The 15,686-nt window shown below is 36.5% G+C and overlaps 1 protein-coding gene across 1 annotated transcript; it reads right to left on the bottom strand.

The window, feature by feature from the left end:
- Nucleotides 1-6,643: 6,643 nt before the first annotated feature.
- LOC100366414 (all trans-polyprenyl-diphosphate synthase PDSS1-like) lies at nt 6,644-14,970 on the bottom strand. Its single transcript, XM_002738056.3, has 9 exons — nt 14,795-14,970; nt 13,976-14,022; nt 12,552-12,648; nt 10,526-10,798; nt 9,935-10,046; nt 9,270-9,379; nt 7,899-8,093; nt 7,446-7,526; nt 6,644-6,794 (listed from the first exon to the last, which is right to left on the bottom strand). The coding sequence occupies exons 1-9, from the start codon at nt 14,948-14,950 to the stop codon at nt 6,654-6,656; spliced, it is 1,212 nt and encodes a 403-aa protein (XP_002738102.1). The 5' UTR covers nt 14,951-14,970; the 3' UTR covers nt 6,644-6,653.
- Nucleotides 14,971-15,686: the final 716 nt, after the last annotated feature.

Raw genomic sequence — 15,686 nt, 5'->3', positions numbered from 1 at the left:
ATTTGTGATTCGCATGTTTTTAAACATGAATATTTTCAATTCTGGGTGTTATTCATATTTTAGAATTTGTAGTTTACCAATTTTTTTTTCATGATCATGAAAAGTTGTAGTTGTGACTCAGGGATTCACTACAACTACAGGCAACTGATTTGCAACATTCATCAACTTAATGTTTTCTTGCAACATACCGGCAAGCAACCACCAAATGGGAATACAACTGGTCATTGGATTATGAATCACAGCTAGATATGTTAAAAAATGCAGTAAGATTATGACAACATTTAAGTGAAGTTAAGTTATACAGGGGATGGAATCCTAACAAGAGAGGTCCACACAGTGTGAGACACAATTTTTTTATAATGTTTTGATGGCTGAAAACACAGCAGGATGTCTACTGATAGCTTTATAAAACTAACTGGTTTATTTACTTATTTAGCAGCCATCATATCAAAGTAGCTGGGACTATGATTCTTTAGGACCCTGAGTAAAGTTTTCACCAAAACAAAATTTGTTAAAGGCTGAACTTTGTCTTTTATAAGGTTTGTTGAATATTGCAACAGCATAATAGTCATTCAGACTTGTCACGTTGTCTTTATATTCAGGGGTCACAAGTAAGAGCCTTGAATTGAATACTAATAAATCTGAATAAGCCTAAACATCACTGAAATATTGCAAATAAATGTCCATCCTAAATTGTGGAAGGTTACAAATGGTTGATATGCACTTAATAAATTAACTTTATTAGTCCACCAGGGTCTGGTTGTGATGTAGATTCCATACACACTCAGTAGCTTAGTATCCAATGACAAGAGTGCTGATAATACAATCATCAAACACAGTATCTATACATGGTTAAACATTTCTTTATCCTTTATCCCTTACAATAGCTTCAGAAGGTTCAAGCCGAATTAAAGATTACTGTAAAGGGGTTAATTATTCACTGGGTTTTAATTTAGCTTATTTCGCTGACTGGAAAATGCGCTAAATTAAAACCCAGTGAATATGTAAAATTTAGCATAGAACACATTATCTAAATGACGAAACCGTGAATTTAAAACCCACTGAATATGCCTGAAATGGGAAATCAGTGAAATTTAAACCCAGTGAAAATTACCCGGTAGTCATTTTACAGTATATGTTATGTTCTTTATACTATTAATACTATGGCTTCATGCCATCAGGATATTAAAAATGTAAGCACATTGGAAGTCACTAAACAATTTTTCAAGTGTCCAAAATGTCATGGAAAATTGGTCAAAACTGACATTTTTGGACTGATTTCCATGGCGAGATTTTCAAAATTTTGCCCGATGACATGCGATGAAAAGTCATATATTACTGACACGAATCATGATATTATGAAAATAAATTGTCACATAATTTAGTGAAATTTCAAAGTGATAACTTCCCATTGTATATAATAGAAACAGTTATCTCCCATAATGCATTGCATATATGTGTAGTAACATGCTCAGTAGAGCAACATTTGAATTCGGCTTGAACCTTAAGACTTTCATTACTTCTACCACAGTCACTCTACAAAAAAACATCACTATATACATGCATAACAAATGATTTAACTGTATTTGCTCTGTTACAAGGGCATCTCCAAAGAAAGCGCACACAAACAGTATTCGCTATAATAGTGGTGCATACACTTTCATCAATAATTTCTATCATCTTGCTTAATTCTGAGCTCCATAGTTACTAGATTAAAGATATATAAATATGTATATTATCAAATTTGTCATGAGGATACCACAAAGTATACACAACATGTGGCTGTATCAACAACCGTTATACTCTCACTGTGCTGTCTTGCATTGCAGTATACTCACAATAACCTCATAGTAATCTCAACAGTGACAATGCAATCAATGCTTAATTTGCATGGTATCCGTGACTAATAAATAACAGTAGAAAAGTATAAAAAGTATTAGCCTTGCAGAATTATAGAGAATCATTTATTATATGCACACAGATTATCAATTATTATGCACAAGGATTCATTTTCAAGTTCATATAACCCAAAACTGACAGGACGAATGAACAGAGGATTGTAACAAGACAGCTGGCTGATTTTAAACCACTGATGGGAATGTGTACATTATGAATTAGACTGTAGTCAACCCTTTTATTTGCACAATTACAGTGATATCTACACAGCTACTGTGATGTCACATCTACTCAGTTACTGTGATGTCACATCTACACAGCTACTGTGATGTCATATCTACACAGCTACTGTGATGTCACATCTACTCAGTTACTGTGATGTCACATCTACTCAGTTACTGTGATGTCACATATACTCAGCTACTGAGATGTCACATCTACACAGCTACTTTGATGTCACATCTACACAGCTACTGTGATGTCATATCTACACAGCTACTGTGATGTCACATCTCCTCAGTTACTGTGATGTCACATCTACAGTTATTGTGATGTCACATCTACACAGCTACTGCAATGTCACATCTACTCAGCTACTGTGATGTCACATCTACTCAGTTACTGTGATGTCACATCTACTCAGCTACTGTGATGTCACATCTACTAAGTTACTGTGATGTCACACCTACACAGCTACTGTGATGTCACATCTACTCAGTTACTGTGATGTCACATCTACTCAGCTACTGTGATGTCACATCTACACAGCTACTGTGATGTCACATCTACTCAGTTACTGTGATGTCACATCTACTCAGCTACTGTGATGTCACATCTACTCAGCTACTGTGATGTCACATCTACTCAGCTACTGTGATGTCACATCTACTCAGCTACTGTGATGTCACATCTACTCAGTTACTGAGATGTCACATCTACTCAGTTACTGAGATGTCACATCTACTCAGCTACTGTGATGTCACATCTACTCAGCTACTGTGATGTCACATCTACTCAGCTACTGTGATGTCACATCTACTCAGTTACAGTGATGTCACATCTATTCAGTTACTGCGATGTCACATCTACACAGCTAATGTGATGTCATATCTACACAGCTAATGTGATGTCACATCTACACAGCTAATGTGATGTCACATCTACACAGCTACTGTGATGTCACATCTACACAGCTGAGATGTTACATCTACACAGCTGAGATGTCACATCTACACAGCTACTGTGATGTCACATCTACACAGCTACTGTGATGTCACATCTACACAGCTGAGATGTCACATCTACTCAGTTACTGAGATGTCACATCTACTTAGCTACTGTGATGTCACATCTACTCAGCTACTGTGATGTCACATCTACTTAGCTACTGTGATGTCACATCTACTCAGCTACTGTGATGTCACATCTACTCAGCTACTGTGATGTCACATCTACTCAGTTACAGTGATGTCACATCTATTCAGTTACTGCGATGTCACATCTACACAGCTAATGTGATGTCATATCTACACAGCTAATGTGATGTCATATCTACACAGCTAATGTGATGTCACATCTACACAGCTGAGATGTCACATCTACACAGCTGAGATGTCACATCTACACAGCTACTGTGATGTCACATCTACACAGCTACTGTGATGTCACATCTACACAGCTGAGATGTCACATCTACACAGCTACTGTGATGTTATATCTACACAGCTAATGTGATGTCATATCTACTCAGCTACTGTGATGTCACATCTACTCAGTTACTGTGATGTCACATCTACACAGCTACTGTGATGTCACATCTACACAGCTACTGTGATGTCACATCTACTCAGTTACTGTGATGTCACATCTACTCAGCTACTGTGATGTCACATCTACTCAGCTACTGTGATGTCACATCTACTCAGTTACTGAGATGTCACATCTACTCAGTTACTGAGATGTCACATCTACTCAGCTACTGTGATGTCACATTTACTCAGCTACTGTGATGTCACATCTACTCAGCTTCTGTGATGTCACATCTACACAGCTACTGTGATGTCACAACTACTCAGTTACAGTGATGTCACATCTACACAGCTACTGTGATGTCACATCTACACAGGTACTGTGATGTCACACCTACACAGGTACTGTGATGTCACACCTACACAGCTACTGAGATGTCACATCTACACAGCTACTGTGATGTCACATCTACTCAGCTACTGTGATGTCACATCTACTAAGTTACTGTGATGTCACACCTACACAGCTACTGTGATGTCACATCTACTCAGTTACTGTGATGTCACATCTACTCAGCTACTGTGATGTCACATCTACTCAGCTACTGTGATGTCACATCTACTAAGTTACTGTGATGTCACACCTACACAGCTACTGTGATGTCACATCTACTCAGTTACTGTGATGTCACATCTACTCAGCTACTGTGATGTCACATCTACACAGCTACTGTGATGTCACATCTACTCAGTTACTGTGATGTCACATCTACTCAGCTACTGTGATGTCACATCTACTCAGCTACTGTGATGTCACATCTACTCAGCTACTGTGATGTCACATCTACTCAGCTACTGTGATGTCACATCTACTCAGTTACTGAGATGTCACATCTACTCAGTTACTGAGATGTCACATCTACTCAGCTACTGTGATGTCACATCTACTCAGCTACTGTGATGTCACATCTACTCAGCTACTGTGATGTCACATCTACTCAGTTACAGTGATGTCACATCTATTCAGTTACTACGATGTCACATCTACACAGCTAATGTGATGTCATATCTACACAGCTAATGTGATGTCACATCTACACAGCTAATGTGATGTCACATCTACACAGCTACTGTGATGTCACATCTACACAGCTGAGATGTTACATCTACACAGCTGAGATGTCACATCTACACAGCTACTGTGATGTCACATCTACACAGCTACTGTGATGTCACATCTACACAGCTGAGATGTCACATCTACTCAGTTACTGAGATGTCACATCTACTCAGCTACTGTGATGTCACATCTACTCAGCTACTGTGATGTCACATCTACTTAGCTACTGTGATGTCACATCTACTCAGCTACTGTGATGTCACATCTACTCAGCTACTGTGATGTCACATCTACTCAGTTACAGTGATGTCACATCTATTCAGTTACTGCGATGTCACATCTACACAGCTAATGTGATGTCATATCTACACAGCTAATGTGATGTCATATCTACACAGCTAATGTGATGTCACATCTACACAGCTGAGATGTCACATCTACACAGCTGAGATGTCACATCTACACAGCTACTGTGATGTCACATCTACACAGCTACTGTGATGTCACATCTACACAGCTGAGATGTCACATCTACACAGCTACTGTGATGTTATATCTACACAGCTAATGTGATGTCATATCTACTCAGCTACTGTGATGTCACATCTACTCAGCTACTGTGATGTCACATCTACACAGCTACTGTGATGTCACATCTACACAGCTACTGTGATGTCACATCTACTCAGTTACTGTGATGTCACATCTACTCAGCTACTGTGATGTCACATCTACTCAGCTACTGTGATGTCACATCTACTCAGTTACTGAGATGTCACATCTACTCAGTTACTGAGATGTCACATCTACTCAGCTACTGTGATGTCACATTTACTCAGCTACTGTGATGTCACATCTACTCAGCTTCTGTGATGTCACATCTACTCAGCTTCTGTGATGTCACATCTACACAGCTACTGTGATGTCACAACTACTCAGTTACAGTGATGTCACATCTACACAGCTACTGTGATGTCACATCTACACAGGTACTGTGATGTCACACCTACACAGGTACTGTGATGTCACACCTACACAGCTACTGAGATGTCACATCTACACAGCTACTGTGATGTCACATCTACTCAGCTACTGTGATGTCACATCTACTAAGTTACTGTGATGTCACACCTACACAGCTACTGTGATGTCACATCTACTCAGTTACTGTGATGTCACATCTACTCAGCTACTGTGATGTCACATCTACTCAGCTACTGAGATGTCACATCTACACAGCTACTGTGATGTCACATCTACTCAGTTACTGTGATGTCACATCTACTCAGCTACTGTGATGTCACATCTACTCAGCTACTGTGATGTCACATCTACACAGCTACTGTGATGTCACATCTACACAGCTACTGTGATGTCACATCTACACAGCTACTGTGATGTCACATCTACACAGCTACTGTGATGTCACATCTACACAGCTACTGTGATGTCACATCTACTCAGTTACTGTGATGTCACATCTACACAGCTACTTTGATGTCACATCTACACAGCTACTGAGATGTCACATCTACACAGCTACTGTGATGTCACATCTACTCAGTTACTGTGATGTCACATCTACTCAGCTACTGTGATGTCACATCTACACAGCTACTGTGATGTCACATCTACTCAGCTACTGTGATGTCACATCTACTCAGCTACTGTGATGTCACATCTACTCAGCTACTGTGATGTCATATCAACGCAATTACAGGGATGTCACACTAATGGGTAAATTACAGTGATTCCATGCCTTCACCATTGCTGTATTGTCACATCTTCAAAATTACTGTGACATTCACATCATCCACACGATTTCAGTGAATGATGTCACACGAACATACATTCATGCTATCTAGTAGAAAACCCAAAATAGCTATTAACTATTTTATTCTGTTTAAAATTTTATGTGTTAGTGTGACCAACGCCTTCCTTGCTGGAGACTCTGCCAGACCACTGATTTGTTTGATGGCTTCATTACAATATTGCTGTGCTAAATATCTGGTTTGCTGAATACCATCAGTCTGTAATAGAAAGAAAATGATATCATTAGATATTGTTTGTATCCAATCTGAAAAACAAAATGATGTGCATCAAAGTCTCATTATAATCAATAGATGTACCAAGTTTAAAATTAATCCATCTATACATGACCGAGATCTGGCTTCGAAATAGCCAAAATGCTTGATTTTATCAGTAAGCATAAACATAGCCACGATTCGGCCATCCTGAGTCAGATCATGAAATGAATAAATGTGCATATGTATGCTAAGGTGTTTGATGTATGTGTGAAGTTTGTATATAATTCGGCCAGGCATATCCAAGATGGAGATGGCCACGCACACACGGATATGCAGACGGATGAAAGGAGATCAATCCATTAGTCCTGTTTTTGGACTGTGTCTGAATGGGGACTACATGTAATTAAACACATGCTTAGTGGTGTCAATTAAAATAAACGCTATTGGTCGCTATTTTGACAGAAAAAAAAACAAACTTTCATGTGACTCAAAGAAAACACACTCACTACACAAGCTCATTTTGCCAGCACAATTGTTTTGTAGATAAGTGACATCACATGCATACAGGCAATTGTCCATTCACTATAGCAACTGATTGAATGATGCACAAAAACTTTTGTCAAGAATTTCTCCATGAAAAAAAACCTATCTTACCTCAGCAACTAGCCGTCTCGCTTTTTCCACGTCACCGGGTTCACTAAATCTACGCATAATCAAGGCATTTAACTCAGGGTACTGCAAGAGAAATACACACACAGATTACGATATGACCCATAGCTCGGATGTTTTTCACTTTGAGTGAGATATATACATGTGCATGTAAATGAGACCAACCATGTGGTAAACCTGCGATACAGTGGCTAGATACTTAATATGTTGGGCTGAGTACTACTGTAAAATCTGTATTAAAAGTCACGGCTTCTATTAAAATGGTACAATGCAACAGAGAGGATGCGGCTTCTATTAGAGCATCTTCACATATGAGAAATAGTGAATTTTTGGGTCTCAATTGTTAAAAATGAATGGGTGTGACTTCTATTAGAGATGCGGCTTCTAATACAGATTTTACGGTACTGAGACTTAGACTGAAAACACAAAGAACATTACCTGTTGACAAGCAAAGAGTACAGGTGATGTTGCCAATCCTAGTTTAAGATCTGTAGATGTTGGTTTACCCATCACAGTGTCACTGGAGATGTAATCTAACATATCGTCCACCAGCTGGAATGCTATACCCATGTTTCTACCATACTGATAAGTGATCTCAACTATTGCTGGGTTACATCCACTTAAAATACTCACCTGCAGAGAACAAATAAAGCTGAAACACATGGAGAAATAGCTTTATCGACAAAGTGGTTAGGTCTGAGAGCAGTCAATCCTGGGTATGTACATGATAAAGTAACATGCGATGAAACAAAATAGAATTGTTCTTAGATGACTTACATGTATAGTATCAATTTTTTAATGAATGAATTCACTGATCAACACACAGCAGGATGTTAAAAAGTGCTGAGGTCCTAACACAAATACAATATGCTATTAGAAGTACTACAGTAGTTGTGCAGTTCATGTTCAAATTTGATGAAAAAATTAATACTGATAGGAATTTTGTGTCCAAAATAACATGAAAAATCAACCATTTCTTATACATGTATGGTTTAATTTCATTAAAACTTGACATCACTTGAAATCACTCACTGATTCATGATCTTAATCAAAATAACTGTTATGTTACTTGTTTTTATTGTTTCTCATAATACACTTTTGCAGATTATGTTGAAATTTGGTATAATTTAACCCATTTCTTGAGCTTTTTACCTAATACGCATAACATGTTCTATTGTGGGATAATTTAGTGATTCTATTTTATAGCATTGACGCTGCACGTCGGCGTTCTTTCAACACCGATCTGACGCATATTGCGCAAGGAGTACCGGAAGTTTGTTCAACCTTCGACGTTTCGAAGTCATTTGACGTTCAGCACATATTTTATGGATATAATAAATAATTTCAGTGATTTCTTTACTAAATAATGATCAATGAAACTTAGAGACATTATAGAAACGAGTTGGTCCAAAAACTGTGTACTGAGCAGTCAGTTTACAGTGATAATTCCTTGAGTGTGTTGTACGCATGATTCGTTTATGTTTGAGACGTGTCTGGGCTAATATTATTCATAGATGTTATGATTTTGTTTTGTGATTTGATTCAAAATGTCCAACTGATGGCCATGTTGGTTTCATTATTATGTCTCCTTAACCATTTTTCAGACATGCCTTGACAGATTTTATTCAACAAGACATAATTATACGTTTAAATTTAGCCAAAACACATATACAATAAACTGTCATGAATATCATTGTGGTGAAAAAAGTAAACTGTGCAGAAACAAATTTGTTTTATTAGGTTTTATACACAATGATTGTAGTGTGATGAACTTCAATGTCCTTCCACTGTAAATGTCAATGTATTTACCGCTTTGCAGCTGTTTGCTATGAGACTGGCAGTTTTCTTATAAGTTTTTTGTAGATAATGCGCAAATCTCTCATTCTCATCTTCTTTAGATCCAAGCTGCATAAATTCACCTAAATAGAAACATAAATTTTTATTAAAGCAGGTTCATGATTAGCTAGATTAAAACATGTGTCTAATCAATTGAGCTGAATAATTATAACCTTTTTACCACCAGTTCACTCTTTTCATCACATATTAACAAATTAGTCCTGTTTATAGTCTGCACTTTCCTAAAAACTATTAATTAATATAAATTACTTAAATTTTGTCAGTTCACTCCAATATTAAGGTTCATTTCCAGAGATATTGAAGAATATAGGGGAAAAAAGTGCCTAAAAATTTGGGCGAGAAAGTCTGGTGGTGAAAAGTTTAAACCTACCTCAATAGATTTATATTAATAAAAGATCAAGAAAAGAGATGACATTTTTTCACCATGCATGTTATTGGTGAACATACATGTATGACTGCTGGAGTAATAACTGATCACTATATTTTTATTTCAAAATTGTTTTCTCAACATAAAATAACACTATAAAATGTTTTTTTTTTGTTTTTAGAGAAAAAATTATTTCGTCAGGCAAATTAGAATAAATTACAAAGAAGATTTGTAAAACTACTCTACTTACCTCTAACAAGATCATCTATGGCTTGTGATATAACAATAACAACCTCTTTATTCCCTATCCTTGCTAACAATGCAGATGACTTAGACAGAATAAAATCACCAACTAATATAGCCTATAAGAAGTGGAGTAAAAAGTTGATCAAAAAGCATGCATTATAAAACAAACAACAATCATGTTGCACGTATCATCAGTAAATACTGAAAACCGATTCAGTTGATGATAGATGCAAATGACTAATGAGAACTTGTTAATAACCATGTGACTTGGTTTTGCCCCTCAAATAGTGAGCCACTCTCCCTTGTCATTGAGTCCAGCATTCCCCTGACCTATGTATTAACCATGGTGTTTAGATCATTGGATTTGATGAGGTGGGAGAATGAGAGACAATTTGAGGGGGAAAACAAGTGATGCACCTGCTCTCCAAAGATCTCTGTGACAAATTGCATTTAAGGTTCACATATCATGAAACTAATTTCAGTGCATTTGAGAAAAACATTTTGAAAGACATTTTGTAGCAACAACATATCAATACGATCAGGTGATCAGGCTGCATATTACGCCATCTGATGTATAAAATAAAGTAGTACATACGTTTTTTTGTCCCCATATCTCATTGACAGCAGCTTTTCCTCTGCGAGTATCAGCAGCATCAATGACATCATCGTGTATGAGACTTGCTGTGTGTATCATTTCGGCAATCATGGCCACTTCACGTTGTGACTGAGTCACTTGAGTGGATAGTCCTGAGTGGTAGTTGCAGGCTTTTGCTGAAAGTAGTACTGTCATTGGACGAAAAGCTTTTCCCTTCCCATCAAATAAATAATGGCTAATCTCATTAAGATTATGTTTACTTGTATTTAATTCCTGAAAAGATAAATTACAATTTGATTTGCATGTTTATTGATCATTAGTGTAATAATAGGGCAGTCAAAGTTAAGTTCAGGTCAAAGAAACACATTGTAGTGATAAACCACTTTCCCGGAAGTAGCAAGACTGGGGTGCAAAAATAATCCTGGTTTGTCATGATGGAAAATACAAACAAGTCAAAGTTGAGGATTTTATTATTGTGAAATGTGCAAGTTTACGTTTGACCTCATATGTATGCACGGATGCGAAACACTGTATCTTTGACTTCCAGGAAATTGGTCTATTGAACTCCGAGGGTGCTATTAACCATGACTTGTTAGCAAAGATTTCTTGCTATGAGTTTGACAACCATTGACATGGCATAGCAGAAAATGTTTAGTTTTAAAAAGAGAAAAAATATAGTTACATCCAATACATTCTTGACTCAATATGTGCACACATGTATTAACGTCATTATAGTTGGTCTGTTTTTAAGTTGATTGTCATCATTTTGCCAAAAAACTTCACAACAGTTTGGAACTTATCAATGTATATCTTATATGACATTGCTATTTAGTGCTGGAGCGCAGAATTCATTTCATTTGCCTTTTAAAGTGTCGCCACTGCTCTTGTGCAGTATAATTTTAGTGGATACACACGTTGTATACACTGTAAACTGTGTTAAGTATGTGAGAGACAAATAGACCATTTTCCGTTCACTGCGAGAATCACGCGTTATGCGTGAAATCGAACGTAAAAACAGGACAAACAAAGGTCATAGCGTCGTAGTCGTGACAAACATCGCGTGGGATTCGACAAACGCGAAAGTATTTCAGGGACATTTCCATGTTTAATAATGTGCTGTCCACATTTGATGATAGGCAATTTTGATGAAGTAAGGGTATTCGGAAGCAATATTCCTCTGTCGAAGATCGGCTGGTCAATGTAAGCTACGAAATAAAGAAATTCTAGTTCAAAATCAAATCGTTCGATTTTTGCGGCAGACGTTCGACGCGCATCTTTCATGCATCTCGCGAGATCTCGCAATTGTACGGAAAATCACAAATTCCCGCAAACTATTATACAAATAACAAGTATTACAAGTATTCTATGATACAAAGTGTCTGCAACATTCCCAAAATTTTGTCTTCATGAATACCATTAAATTGTGATTTTCCTAATGACAAAAATGTAATGGTTTACACCATGTCACATGGGACCCACATCATGACAGAGTTGTTTTAATTTACCAGACTCTCATAGACATTAAAAAACTGCACAATGATAGATGGTGAATAGATTTCAATCGCACTTGATGGTGATGTATCTGGACAAAGTGTTAATTGTTGTCTAAAAGTTGATGAGAAGGCATGTTTTAAATAGTCCTGAAAGTAGTCCAAAGCTCAACATCGAAATGCCGATCTTGAAGAGGCAAATACTGCTTTGGGATACCCTTACTTCATCAAAATTGATCATCATTAAATGTGTATAGCACATTATTAAGTGGGAAATACCCAAAAAAAAATTCGCACTTGATGAACCCAACACAATATTCAGATACACACATGTACATGTACCACTATGACCACCGCCTTAACGCAGGATCTCGCAATGAACAGGAAGCTTAAATACATATTTTCATTGTCTATTTAATTCTACATGTATGTGTAATTACATCACATCAGCATTATAACTGAAGACTATGACCTTTTATAAAGTTAATATCCATGTGTACAAATATATGTCAGTAATTGAATTTATGAATACTTACTTTTTTAATATTTGTACAAACTTGTGAAAGTTCAGATTCTGTTAGTTTTGTTGGATCAGTTACTGCTTCTTTAGGACTAGAATTTGTACAAAAATATCTGTTGGTACAAAAAATGGTTAGGGTTAATATAGAGAAGTTATATACTTTGCATTTCATGTAGATTTATTCAAATTATCAGTAGCACCTTTCATCACCCATGGTGATAATCTCAGTCCAACGAGTGCAAAATGTTTTTCGTGTTTAAAATTGCAAGAATTTCATACAACACATTGAAAGTGCTACGGATCTTTGTAGAAAGTTGGCAAATCTGCTTTCACAGTAAGTTGATATAGTGTGTCAATATAGAGAAGTTATATATTTTATGTGGATTTAGGTAAACTAGCACCCTTCATCACCCATGGTGACATTTTAAATCTGTGAGTGCCACATTTTTTTTCCTAATTAAATTTGCGGAAATCTGTTCAGATTTTCTGTAATTTTTACTGAATTTGATTTCAATTTTTGACCAGACAAACAATGTGACTAGTTTTTGATCCAAAAATTTGAAATGTTTGCAACATTTTATGTGGAAAAGAGTACACTATAAATAAAACTATTTTTTGTGTGAATGGCACTCAAAAATGTCTAGAATCCAATGGAAAATACAAAAAAGCTAAACTACACAGCATAAATCTGATTATCACATGTGGTATCCCATTGAAAATGAGCAATACAATGTAATTTCATGACAGTACACTTTGTATAGGATATCTGCATGTAATAAATAGTCAAGACTAGTCTAATAGATATGGAAGAATTACTGTGCCCTCACCTTGGTGGACTGACTGGATATAGAATACTTTAGACTGCGTCAGCAATATCATAAAACGGGTGAATCTTTTTTCACAGTTTTATGTATTTTCGAATCAATGATTCCTTCTTTTTTAATTTTGTACCAGGTGAAAATAATTTCTTATTAGCTACTAATTTTTCTAACAAATTTGGACAAAAATATGGAAAAAATTGTGCATGTTTATTTTGTGAAATATGACAAAGTTTACTTAAATTGGTAATCCAAAGCTACAGCTGTGATGCACATCTTTCAAACTGAAATGCACAGTACAGAACAAATCTATTTTGACCTGATAGTAAATAGAGTTTTAGCCTGAAAAAATAGGTGTGTTCAGGATCAAGTCATGTAATTTCTCTTCAATACATTTTAAACATATACTTATTCTCCAACTTTCAACAAAAAGAAAAACAACTTTGATTGATCATTCTATCTTCTAAAGATAATTCGGTGATATTTTAAGCCTATACAACTTTTCAAGTGATAATGTTTGAGTCCACTATAGACCACATCCTCATTGTTCATCATTGCAATCTGATTTTTTGTTAGTGATAATGACATTTTAGGTTGAAGAATGATAAAATTACTTTCTTACCTTGTGTTTTTCAATGAAATATAATCACTTGGATATAAGTGCTTGGCCTGTTGAAGAAACAAAAATGTGTTTTGATTTTATTTACAAATATATCAAGGCTATCCTAATGAAGCTGTCTCACAAATACATACTATTTATACATATGCTCATGTAACTACAGGTGTTTTTTATGATATACATGTAAATAGGTAATATTTTATTGTTAGGTAAGGCTTTGGCGGAATTTGAAAGAGCAACTAATATTCTTCAACCTGGTATTTTTTATAGATTTTATTTTTCATTCTGTTTGTCTGTTTCTTCCAGTTTGCAAAATATGAGCTCACTGGAGCCTTCATCCCTTGTCTATTTCTTACATAAGATACCAGACGACACCCCCCCCCCCCTCATTGGGACTGGGTACAGTAAAATTTATAACTATGAGGAAAACATTTATGGTCGCAATTATTTAAATATTTTATATGTTCGACTATTCATTGAAATGGGTCCAAATTATAGTATGTTTTTTAGTTTTGATTAATTTGTCATAAAGAAAAGCAGGTGGTGATTTTTGACCTCTCAGTCTCAGTCTCACAAACTTGAATACAAGGTCAAAATCAAATATACAAGTATAGAGGAATGTTGTAATGCAGCGAGATAGAGTAAACGTTAATGGGGCACGACTGTGACCGTTGTATCACAGTCTTGTGTTAATTTTGGTATTGATACGAGCAATGATTGATATTACGTGTGTGACCAATGTTACGTTATGACGGTTCGTTTCGTCGATTAGATGAGGACAGATTTCGACTCAGCAGACGACAAACAGAGAAAGCAACATACCATATGACGTTCCGAAATACCATTACATATACTGCTACTCCGTGATATACAGGACGATTTCGGCAAATTAATTATCACGTCGTTCGTTAGATTAACTTTAGAACATGTATTTTTCCACAGCAGCCGGCACCGGTGAGGTAACCTCATGGCCGCCATGTTGCTTGTTTGACCTCAGATTAGAATGTTCCATTCTGGATGAGAAATACAGGAGAACAATATTAGACATAAAATAAAGTGGCATTTGTAGAAATCGTGCAATTAAAGACGCGTTGAAATTTAACTACGATAAATAAAAACTGAACTTCAACTACAGATTAAAAAAATAAGTGAACTTCTTAATTTTCACCAATTTACATACTTGCCCATCCCATACTACAATAGGCAAGTCCGACGAGTTACGCCCCCTAGTGGTATATGTGATTTTCACATCTTTCCCCTTTATTCAATTGATGTATGCGCACGCTATATACCTCACGAATAGAACCTCACAGATACGACCTCACGAATAGGACTCAGGAAGTGACGTATTGATTGTTCAATGGCGTTGTGGCACATTATAATTTAACGTTGCCGGGCCCATTAGTATCAATATATTTGGTATTTCGTAAATAGAAACTGAGCTCGCGACGTGGACTCGGGTCGCGGACTCGGGTCGCACACAGTCGGACAGAGCAAGGGAGCAAGGGAGTGTTTGGTTATTGAATGACCCTTGGTTTGCGGTGCTACTATTCGATGACTCGCGATGTAACGGTCGGTACTGTGACTGATTCAAACGCCGTGTGCCGTTATATTCCTGGGCACAGAATGTGTTTTGAGGCCTTCGAGTTCCAGTTCATAATCTTCAACTTACCGGTAGTGATGTTTTCAACAATTAGATTTTTCGGTACTTTGT

The sequence above is a fragment of the Saccoglossus kowalevskii genome, chromosome 21 (genome assembly GCF_978046115.1).
Source record: "Saccoglossus kowalevskii chromosome 21, keSacKowa6.1, whole genome shotgun sequence".
Taxonomy (NCBI): Eukaryota; Metazoa; Hemichordata; class Enteropneusta; family Harrimaniidae; genus Saccoglossus; species Saccoglossus kowalevskii.
Note: the sequence above shows the minus strand (reverse complement) of the source record. Positions and strands in the feature narration are given on the sequence as shown.

Excerpts from the sequence above, each read along its gene's own strand:
- LOC100366414 (XM_002738056.3), bottom strand. The coding sequence starts at position 14,950 with ATGGCGGCCATGAGGTTACCTCACCGGTGCCGGCTGCTGTGGAAAAAT. Across the intron at positions 14,023-14,794 it reads GTATTTCGGAACGTCATATG|GCCAAGCACTTATATCCAAG; the intron begins GTATGTTGCTTT and ends TTTCTTCAACAG. Across the intron at positions 6,795-7,445 it reads CGAGACGGCTAGTTGCTGAG|ACTGATGGTATTCAGCAAAC; the intron begins GTAAGATAGGTT and ends TTTCTATTACAG.